This window comes from Rhipicephalus sanguineus, chromosome 7 (assembly GCF_013339695.2).
Source record: "Rhipicephalus sanguineus isolate Rsan-2018 chromosome 7, BIME_Rsan_1.4, whole genome shotgun sequence".
Classification (NCBI taxonomy): domain Eukaryota; kingdom Metazoa; phylum Arthropoda; class Arachnida; order Ixodida; family Ixodidae; genus Rhipicephalus; species Rhipicephalus sanguineus.
Window position 1 is genome coordinate 141996334 of NC_051182.1, and position 11777 is coordinate 142008110.

Here is an 11777-nt window from a genome sequence, read left to right on the forward strand (position 1 = left end):
GTATGATATGGATGTTGTAGTTACATAGTATAGTGTGGTATGGTATGGTACTATTAAATAGTATCATATGGATGTTGGAATTACATAGTTTGGTGTGAACATCGGCCCACCTATGACCAAGCGACGATTTCTTGTGATGATGTCATGGTGACGTCACGATGACGATACAAGTGTGGCGATCCGCGGCGTCGCGATGACGTCACACGATGACGTAATCTACCATCAAGTAAATTTCTGCACCGTTCATGTCGACGCCGCCGACGGTCACGTTTTGAGCAGCATGAGGCATCCAAGGCTTTCGCCTTCATAAATGCAGAATGTTCCGTCGTTCGACCTACCGCTGTCTTGTATAGCGATACTAGATGTCGTATGAGCAGGAATGATGTGCTTCAGACAGGCTGGCCGACGTTCCGATAGGTGGACCTATCTTCGACAACGACCCCTTGTGATCCTTGGCCCCAGAGATGACAAGGCACCTTTGTCGAAGACAGGCCCACCTATCGAAACGTCGGCGAGCCTGTCTGAAGCACATCGTTCCTGCTCATACGACATCTACATCGCATTGTGTATCCATCCCTTTGCTACCACATTTGATTTTGCTTTGTATAGGTGCGTCTGGAATATAAGCAGAATAATGTACAACACTTGTATATAAGTTCGCACGGGTTATAGAATGATTAATTCGCTTGCAGCTTGGGGGACCGGATTCGCGCTTCCCATTTATTACTTCCTTTTCATGCTCACTAGGTCCTAAGGCGCACAGCCGGCTGCTTACATTCCGTGAAATCGGGTCTGGGAAGCGATTAATTGCGAGTCACGCCCAATAGTCGTTCATTGACCTTTCCCGGTGTCTTGGTGAAGCCCATCAATACAGCTACTAAGTGGCCACAGCAGGGTGCCCCTTCAATGTCTGGTAAGTTCTCTCAGTGCGAAACACCCAGATCTTGTCACGCTAGCTGCCGTTTTGTTTCCGAACACTTTTAACGCCCCCTGAGGTACTTTTCATTTTCGCAGCGTGGCTTGTACGACGTGATGTACTGCGCACAGCGTACATCACGTCAAATCCAAAAAGATTTGAATGCGGAGGCCATCTGTTCTTGTTCTTCTTCCCCCCTCCCATAGCGTTTGTAATAATGTCTGAGGTTTAACGTCCCAAAACCACGATATGATTATGAGAGACGCCGTAGTGGAGGGCTCCGGAAATTTCGACCATCTGTGGTTCTTTAACTTGCACCTAAATCTAGGTACACGGGCCTCGGACATTTTCGCCTCCATCAAAAATGCAGCTGCCACGGCCGGAATTCGATCCCGCGACCTTCGGCTCAGCAGTCGAGTGCCGTAACCACTAGACCACCGTGGCGAGGCCCTCAGCGCTTGTGTCATCTTGTGTCGTCTTGTGTCGTCTTGCCTACTCCGTCCGTGTATAAGCACGTGCTATTCTACTTAGGTTATGAGTCATCTAGATTACTAGACTTCAGCGTTCCAAGAATCCCGCATACTGCCGCTCCGTACGCGTATACATAACACGCGCGGACGTCCCACCGACCGGACACCACAACGCACACGCGCGCGCGTCGGCTGTAGGCCAGGAGAGCGATAGAGGTCCTTCGCTCGAAGGGTGATCGCCACGCGGAGAGAAACCGCGCCCAGCGAGGGTGGGCGCGTGTACAGGGGGCGGCCTTGCTCCGCTAAAACAGCGAAACCGGCCGGACTGACAGGACCGGCGACGGCCCGACCGGCATGAGGCTGGCTGGCTGGCCGTTAAACGAGAGAGGCCACTTGGTCTCGCGGCTAGGCCTCGGGGGCCACCTTCTCCTTACACCCCACCCTGTATAAAAACCAGGGCCTGCCAGGAGAACAATTACTCCTTGCTCTCGGTTTGTTATCGCAGCACACACCCAAGTCGTCGACTGCAACCGCCATGAACGCTCTGGTCTGTATACCGCGTACACGTGCTCGTCGCGAGCACGCGCCGTACGTGCAATACTTTGCCTACGAGATTCGTGACCGTCCCGCGAAGAGCCCGCGTCGTTCCACGGATTTGGCATCGCGCGAGATGATTCGAGGCCGTGAGAGGGATGTTCCGAGGACGTTTCCGGTCGCGCGTGACCAGGGCTGTAGGTCACAAATGACGTCATAGGTCCGCCCATGTATGTGATGTCATCGTCACGAGCAACGTCATCATCGTTGCAACTCTGTCACGTGGTTCAACTTATCCCATGGCCTCTGGTGCCACGTACGCCCTCTTGTGGCAGTAGTCAATGGCTTGTTCCATTTCTTAAACGTCGCCATTGACGTTATATGAGGTCACAAATCCCATGTCTATGACGTCGTCATCATCATGAACAGCGTCATTTTCATCACAACACTGTCACGGGGTGTGGCCTAGTCCGACCTATCCTATGGCCTCTTGTACCATCATACCCCCTTTTGTAGCAGTGACTGATAGATTGTTTCATTGTTAAAGGTATCGAATGATGGCAAAGGTCTCCGATGTCTGTGACGTCATCATCAACACGAGCAATGTCATTATCGTCCCGACACTGTCACGTGGGCCGGCCTATCCCATGACCTCTTGTGCCGTCGTGCGCCCTCTTGTGGCAGTAGTTGATAGCTTTTTATATTTTTTAAAGGTCTATAATGACGTCATGGGCCCGTGTGTTTGACGTCATCGTTGTTACCAAGAACGTCACGATCCTTCTGACGTCGTCTCGTGTTCCGACCTTTAGTACGCCATCTTGAACCATCGTACGCCATCACGTGGAAGTAGTTTATAGCTTGTTGGATTTTCTGAAGGCTCTTAGGGTCGTCATTGGTCTTTGTCTCTGACATCGCTCGTCGTCACAAGGAACTCCATGATCCTTCTAACACTGTCACGTAGTCCACTTAGCAATACTTGATCGCTTATTTCATTTTTCTTTTTATGTGCTTCCCTGTCCTTGTGTAATATTACAGCCAAAGAACACGAGCTTCGGACATAACATATAACTCCCGGAAAGCTTAAAACTGGCGATTCGTGTCTTACGAATATGGAATTATATAGGGGCGTCCGCAGAATGGGTTTGCCTTCCTCAAGAACCATAAACCTGCATACCTGGTATGCCTACGTGAACGTAACACAAAACATGATTTTTAGACGCAGTCGCTGTGTACTGCGTATTACTGTCGGCCACAGCTGCTAAATCGTAACAGTTCTGAAGCTCTGCTCAAAATGCCAGCCTTTAGCTTTGCTTTTTACGCGGAATAGAAGCAGCCTTGTAACAACGTAGCTCGGTTAGTGCCACGTACGTAAAGAAATCTTACCTCTTCGTCCGATCAAATTGCACCTGTTTACTTCAGATGGCGCCACAATCAGTTTAGTTCAGACCAGAACATTCGTACCGCAGACATAACTTACATTTTCTTTTAAATAGCAGTACGAAACACTGTTTTAGAGATGACAGCTCTGTCAAGTGCCACCGGCTGGCTCCCTCTGGAGTACGACTGCTTTTGCTAAACCTGAAGCGCCTTTGTTTGTTTGTTTCTTACCTGCCTGCATCTTTTGGCAACACCCTGCACAAATAGCAAGAGGCCGAGTGTCCATCGTTTTTCTTTTTAATCCTCTCGGCTTATACCTTCGTCACAATCGAAAAGATAACTGGAGGCCGTAACTAAACGTAAGACATTTCCAACGTAAATGAAGACACTGCTTGTGCGGCGAACAGCAGCTCTTTACGCAACATTTTTTTTTCACCGAAAGAGCACAATGAAAGCCCTAGACTTTCGCGGTCCGGTATCGTACTTCTGCAACGAGGTTTATACTGCGCCAGTAAGCGCCCACGAATCGTTAGCGAGTCCATGGACCTTGGCGTATACCCACGTGCGGTTCAGTTTCGCCGTGAAAGGCGCTCTAGAATGTTCCATGCTTCCATAATGGCGCGCTTAATACGTTCCCTAGTGGAGAAAGGCTACAAAAAAAAAAAGGCTAGCACAAGTGGCGGTCCGCAAAGTCCCATTGATTCACGGCTCGACTAGGTAGCTGCGTGGCGCGGCTTTTGCGCTCGCAAGGTTGTTGCTTAAAATGCACGAGGTTGTTTGTTCTTTGTGTTTTTCTTGTGCATTACGCGTCAAGGACGGCCTGGAGCTCGAAAGTGGGGTGGTCTCGATTAGCGTTTAAGCGTTATCGCGTATCGAAGTGAGGAGAGTAAACGCGTGAGTATCGTGCAGTGTTCCTGGACCGACTGATCCAAGATTCGAAGAGAAGGCTCGCTGGCTTTTCTTTCGCTCCGTGCTATGCGGATGGATTATCTCGGTTATCTTTGCTTGGCATGGTAGTGGGCTTTGGATGAGATTAACAGTAGAGTCATTTCGTGTTGCAGACTGAGCCGAGCTACTGGGACGACAGTTAGAAAAACGTGATCGTGAGCTTTGTGTACGGAAGATGAGATGCAAATGTAATCTGTGGCTGTTGCCCTGCTACCCGGATGCAACCTTGTCTGAGTGACCCTTGCCCCCGTAAAGTTCTGCGTTAAATTAACTGCTGGAGAATTCCGCATAAGCTGCAGCTAAGATAGTTGCGAATATTGTTCTATAGTTGAGAGCTTATAGCTTTCCCAGATGAAGGAACCCGTGTAACTTATAAGAAGGAAAATCGGTAAGCGTATTATCTAATGTCTATAAAGCTTGACTTCTTAATTCAGTGGAGAGGATGTGATCGTTAGAACATCGTTCTTCAGTCTTCGAAAAAGACAGTGGGCACGTTCTGCTTGAAGATGTAGACCAGACTAAAAAAAATGAAGTGTTAACATTATTTTGATGGATTGACTCAAAAGCTATTCGTTGAAGTACACATCTATGCTTAAACTTTACAGACACTTTGAACGAGAGGAGGATTTCATGCACTTCATAGTCATGTCTACAGTTCACGCACTCTCGAAGCTCAGCTAAGACACTAGTTCGAGTAATATTAACTTCAAACATTGTCCAATGCGATAGAGTTAGGATGGCCAGGGAAGGTTATAAAAACAAGTTCAACAAAAACGTTAAAATCGTTGGCTTCAACCCTGTACCTACGTCATCTTCCATGTTTTGTGGCGTCAGCTCTTCTAGTCAACGCTTTTATATCATCCGCTACGATATTAGTAATAATTTCTAGAGTTTTACGTGCCAGAACCATGATATGATTGTTACGGAAGTGGTAGTGGAGGGCTCCGGAAATTTCGAACACGTGAGATGCTTTAACGTGCACCTAAGTCTATAAACACACGCTTCTAGCATTTCGCCTATCTGCTGTGCGAGACTCGCGGGATTCTGAACCTAACATTCGCCTCTCCTCCTGTTGCTAATCTGAAAGCTAGAATACAGATGAGGCCTGATTTTGTTTATTATTGCAGCAGGACGAACACAATAAGACTATTTAGCAATACATGCACCCCACAAAGGATATGAGGCTTCACCTCCTGTTGTGAAGGCTTTTCAAGCGTTTCTTTTCAACAACGAGCAAAGTTCCGACAGTTCTTCTAGCAAAAATGTTTACAAGGTCTTTCCAAGATTTTCGAAGTCTCCCTCTGACGTCAGTCTATGAGTTGGACAGAGTCTTTAGTCGAGTGAATTCGCATCCTTCTAATTCACAGAATCTCAGTGACTGGCTAAGGCGGTGGTGGTGGTAGCAGCTTTATTTGACTAAAAGTCAGCATTTCCTGCGCCTCAGGGTCACTCCTCGAGGGAGACGACTCCTTCGGCTTAGGAAACAGTGGCCAACAGTTTCTCCCGTTCGCTAGCTCTGTTGAGGTCATCCCATGCCAATTTCGAGGGTGCTGGCAGGAGCGATCTGGGAGGGGCGAAAAACACCAACATCCCCGCAAGATGTTATCTTGGGTAGCTAGTTCCTTTAGACTACAATTTTGACATTTGGAATCGAATTCTCCGTTTGTATGAAGGCGAAAGGAAGATTTATCGGAACACGTGTAGCAGCGATTGAGCGGTCTTCTTTTCTTCCGCAGTTCGCCACCGTCCTTCTGGGCCTTGCGTCCTACGCCGCCGCCGGAGGCTTCACCGCACCATCGGCCTATGCCGCTAGCGTCTACGGCCCGGCTATCGGATCCGTCGGACACGGATACGGTGGACGCGGATACCTCCCCCAGGCCTACAACCTCCAGGTCAGTCCTTGTGCCTTCATTTACAAATATCTAAAGCGCTTGGAACTTTTAAAACGAAGCATTATATGACGAGATTATGCCGAATCACGTCCATGTACAAATGTACTAATCTGGCGTTTTTGCGTCGCAAGAAATTTACATGGCGTGAAAGTAAGCGTAAAGGTGTATGATTTCGCAGACATGCCAGAATGGCGTCAACAATTTTTCCTCAAAGGCTCAAAGAGCAGACCGTTTGCATGAGCAACGAACGTCATGCTATTTTCATATTTTCCGAAGAAAGGGGTTTCTCATATACTACGGGATTTCATCTTGAGATCGCCATTGGCAGCCGTTGGTGAGATAATATGAGTCATGAGCAGGAGAAACACCGGGATCTTTCAACGTATGTTTCTTTATTCGCTCAATATGCTCAATAATGACAATGTATAAGTTTACTGTAGCAATATTCACTACACCAGACCCTCCACAGCCGCAGCCTCACAGGCTTTCACCTTCAAAGTAATGGGAGGGCTTTTTTGAAAACAAGTGGCCTTAGCAACGTTCTTCGGTGATCTAGCTAGTTGCGAAACATTTTAAGGTCTCTCAACCTTACGAAAGATCACGTTGTTCACTCGAGCAATTTTACTGCTCATGGAGCTTTACGCGTAGCTCAGAAAAAAAAAGAAAAACAGGTGCTCGCCTTCCGCTCCAGCCTTTTCAGCTTTCCTAGGCATTTAATATGTACCATGTACAAAGTAACCAACTTGGTTTGAACTATAAGCTCGAACTACAAGCGTTTTATTCTCGGCTAATAACGAGTTTTTATACACGTCGTGGCGAAGGTCAGAAGGAATCCAAGTGTGGTGCTGTGCTTTCGCCCACACTTTCGGAATTTCTAAGATCAACAGCGAAATACTTGTCGATGAAAAACTACACCGGTGAAAGGGGCACAGGAATGACAGGAAAGACGCTCTACTTGCAGCTGAGTTTGATAGGCACGATTTTTTTCTCTCTTGATCCAAGAAACTTCACACCAACTAGCCCAAAGGTTCACGCTCCTACACTTCAGAATGATACTTTTGTTATTGGTATTTTTTTTCCTAACCTTACCTAATCGTGCCATGCCAATTCCCGCCCTGTGAACATTTATATATAAACGTCAAATATAATGTTTATATGCGCCTATTATTTTCGCGATATTATTACGATCATGTTCTTATCTGCCAACGACCAAACAATGAGCACTTGTTAGCCTTTGTCCTTGACATACATACGTTATAGTGCGAGGATTAAGTCTGTGAGACCGAGAAACAGTTTACAGAGAGCTAGTTGGTCTGCATCATAATCATCATCATTATCATCATTAGCCTGTCTTAGGCCTAGAGCAGGACGAAGGCCTCTCCCAATGATCTCCAACGCACCCTGTCCTGCGCCAGCTGACTGCTTTTTATGCCTCCAAATTTCTTAATTTCTTCTCTCCACCCAGCCTCTTTATACTCGGCTACAACCTAAGAATATTACCCGTCACGGTGGTCTGGTGGTTATGGTCCTCGACTTCTGACCCCGAAGGTCGCGGGATCGAATCCCGGCCGCGGCGGCCGAAGTTTCGATGGAGGCGAAGATGCTTTAGTCCCGTGTACTTAGATTTAGCGCACGTTAAAGAACCCTAGATGGTCAAAATTTACGGAGCCCTCCCGTACGGCGTCCCTCGTAATCAAATCGTAGTTTTCGGATGTTAAACTCCAACAGTTATTAATAACTTAAGAATAAATTCAAGATCCGCACTGCGTTTCTTTTTTTTTTTTGCATTCCTGCGGACTGCAAAGGAAGTAGCTCCCAAAGGAGTGCAACGGTTTTCTCGCATATCGAATTAGATTTGCAATACTGCATTACTACTTAAATAAATACCAGAACGCTAGACAACATAATTTGTAAAGGCGGAGATATTAGCATCAGTATAACTATCTCTCCCCTTTCCCCTCCCCCGGTGTTGAGTAGCAGGCTAGAGCATGCTACCGCTCAGGCCGACCTCTCTGCCTTTCTGCAAATAAACCTCTCTCTCTGGGCCCGTATTCACAAAAACGTGTATGCTAAAACTTTCCGTAAAAGAATATTTGAGCCAATCACGATGAGCGACATATCATTAGTGAAACCGGTTGACGAATGGGGAAGCACAGTTACGAAAGAGAAGCTTTCGAATTTGGCCCCTGTTATTTAAATCGCACCACCTACTGCGAGAATCTGTCTGCATGCGCACCTCAAAGGCGATGCTTTTGAGCAGAATTTATTAGACTATATAAACACGTGATACTGCGTTTAATGCAATGTTTAAAATATATCAACCGCTTCTTATTGTTTCTATAAGACGTAACACAGACAACCGTGAAACATTCTGCTGGCGAACGAAGACATGGGCAGCATAGGAAGACAAGCAACGCCAGTGCGTCTTTGTCCTATTCTGTCCATGTCTTTTCCTATCTTGTCCTATTCTGTCCATGTCTATTCTGTCCATGTCCATGTTTTGTTCGAGAGTAGAATGTTTCACAGGATTCACCGGAACCGACTAACCCAGCTGTCAACACGTAACGAAGACACTAGATAGGTTATTTAGAATACGTTGTGTGAATTCATTTTGCACAAAGGCACTGACGTGCACAACGTACTATTCGCAGGTGCGCTTCGGCGGTGGCGTCAAGGCCGGCGTCGCCTACGGCGGCTACGGACATGGCGGCTACGGACACGGTGGATACGGTGTTGCCGTCGGCCATGGTCTCGGCTATGGAGGATATGGACACGGCGTCGCTCTCGGTTACGGAGGATACGGACACGGCGTCGCTCTCGGCTACGGTGGCTACGGACACGGTCTTGCCCTCGGCTACGGCGGCTACGGACACGGTGGATACGGAAAGCTCTACGGTTAAACTGTACGCTCTTCCTGCTCGTTTTTTTAGGAGCGAAGCTCTTTAGGCCCACACCCCGTCGTCGTCGTTGAAGCTCCCTTCTCTTAAAGGGACCGACAACTGCCCAGAACATGAAATGAGATGACTGCACTGATGGAAAGATTGTCCGTTGCATTGACTCAAACCAACCCTGTTTATCTCATGAGAGGCGGATTTATATTTTTATTTCTTCATTGAAAGTCGCGAAAAATGACCTTTGGCGCCTCTGGCGGCAAAATCATACACAGTCCGATGAAGCCGGTCACGTGACCATTGATTGATGTATGCGTTCGGTGACTTTTCTGTTAGTACTGAAATATTGTTCATTTCTTTATATTAAAATATATTACTCCATAAAAATGTACATATAGGTCTGCGTTAGTTGTATGCAACAAAGTGGTGCTGCCTTCGCTTGGCGTAATGATCTTATGCCGCGAAAAGCCATCCATGACACAGGCGCAGGCAACCTTGGTCGCAGGCGCGCACAACGCTGTACAAATACCGAGAAGGTGTATAAAGCCACATCATCTCATTGTAACAGCTTACTATTTTCAAAAATGGCTGGAAAGCTCGAAATAAAGGTGGTTAAGCATAGCTACAGTAACTCCTGCGAAAGCAGAACAACGACAGCTTTCACAAGGGCTAGCGGCATTGCTATCAATTCTCAGCGTTGCTGGAGCAAGCCTTCATGCGTGTTTGCAGCCTTCCAGATCGAAAAATACTGCTTATAAATTAACTACGTGCTTTTAGGATAAACCACTGCAGCTACAGACGCTACGAAGGGTAAGCTTCCTGTCTCGCCGTAAAAAACAGGGTCGAGAAAAGTCAGTTGTCGGTCCCTTTAAGCATCGCTTTAGGTTGCAGTGGCCGGTGATTTAAGATGAAATGTTTAGGCCTTGAGCGGTCTGGTTCTTGCGCACCAGAAATTCGAGGTTAGAAGAAATAAGCTCTGTGCACAACTGGTTATAATGGTCGTCTTCACTTTCCCCACCTTTATCGTGGATTGTGAAATGAAAACCACCATTCTAGCGCAATACGGGCGCTTTGTAGAAGGTAGTAGCGGACGCTCTGCCCACCCGGCGCCGGCACTCAAAGACAATGAAACGCTGCGCGCGCCGAAAGCGTGTGGCATTCCGTCGCCGCCGTCGAAGGTCCCCGCCGCATCACCGCTCGCATCCCTCTCCCACCTGTCTCCCTCTCTCTGCGCAGCGCCCGCCACCAAGCGCAGCAGACGCTCTCCCCACCCGCTTCCCACCCTACCGCCTTCATGAAAGCCAGCAGCGAGATCAGGCGCATAGTCGTTTGCGTCCCATTTCTTAGGAGCTTCGTTCATCGGTTGTATTCGTACTCGGAACGACAGCTCGTTTTGTTGTTGCACTTATTTGGAACACATGATTTCGGTTTGACGGTTATTTTTGGGACATAACTTTTTGGCGTGGCATTTGTTTTGGGAGATGAAAAATGAAACAGTAAATCCTTCGAATACGGGGTGTGCCTGCCTCGAGCGCCACCCCGTGTTCGAAAGAATTTTTCATCTCCTCAAGATTCCATCTTCCCCTGAACACTTAACCTATTTGGATTTATTTTGGGAGGCACCTTTCAGGTGCGACAGATATTTGGGGACGCACGTTTTTGTCCGTATGTCTGACTCTCATTTTCGGAGGCTAAAGTGCATACGTGGTTACGTTAGTAAAGTAAAGCTCTTGATTATAGGAGATCGCTTCACCACGTCTGTGCTTGATGTCCCGTACAGTACAGGCTCATTGTACAGGTGCGTGACATTTTACATACGGTTCTTGCTATATCTCAAGCTTACATCAGGTCTTCTATCAAAGCGCTGGAGCCTGTGAGATACATTACAACGGTGGCCACTGTGAAACTTGGCGAAGATAGAGCAGACCACATACTCCTAAGGACTATGCATGCTGTGCAGATAACGTGTTGCAGATTTATGTTGTGCGGACGTCGTGAAGATAAAAATATTCGACAGTGTTGCCATGAACCTCGTTAAATAGTGGCGATGTCTCCAAAGATGTAGATGTAATCTGAGGTTATTAATTTCATGAAAGCGCTAAGTTGCTCTTGATTGGTAGCATAAAAGATATTTCCATACTAGGCGGTTTTGGAATGCGGGAGACGGGACCGTTATATGCTTTCAGAGCATACGTTCGTCACACCAACTTTGTCTCTTTTTGCATTTTTTTTTCTTTTCAGACTCTCCAAGCTAGCAGCTGCGTGCATGTAAATTAACACAGAACCCGGGCAAAGGCTCCGCAGGACGGATACGCAACGTGTTCGCCATCGGCCGATGCGCTGAAAGAGTACAAACACATCAAGTATGCACACAAAAATCTCACGAGCACTCTACACAAGTATAACACGCGCCACACGTAACAAGCACGACTCCACGGACCACGAGACAAAATAAAAACACGATCGTAAAGCATGTCTTGCAAGTTACTACACCGTGCGTGTATTAACTGACCATGACTAAGCATTATTTTGCAATGCTAAAAATTCGTAAAATTTATAAAAGTTACGGTGTGTACTCGTGAACATTTCCGGGACGACTGCTGTAAGCGCTTGACGGGACACTGCGCATGCGCACCTTGAAGCTTCCATTCTTGCAGCGGGAGCAGCGCCATGTGTGTGTTCGTGTGTATTACTCGTGTCACCTTCGATAAGCACTACAACGTTATTCCAAGATGTCAAGCTAACAGGC

The 11777-nt window shown here is 47.2% G+C and overlaps 1 protein-coding gene across 1 annotated transcript; it reads left to right on the top strand.

Moving 5' to 3' along the window:
* The first annotated feature begins 1778 nt into the window (after positions 1–1778).
* On the top strand, positions 1779–11499 carry LOC119400099 (glycine-rich protein). Its single transcript, XM_037667034.2, has 4 exons — positions 1779–1933; positions 5982–6137; positions 8789–9040; positions 11270–11499. Exons 1-3 carry the CDS (start codon positions 1922–1924, stop codon positions 9035–9037), a joined length of 417 nt encoding a protein of 138 aa, XP_037522962.1. The 5' UTR covers positions 1779–1921; the 3' UTR covers positions 9038–9040; positions 11270–11499.
* The last annotated feature ends 278 nt before the right edge of the window (positions 11500–11777 follow it).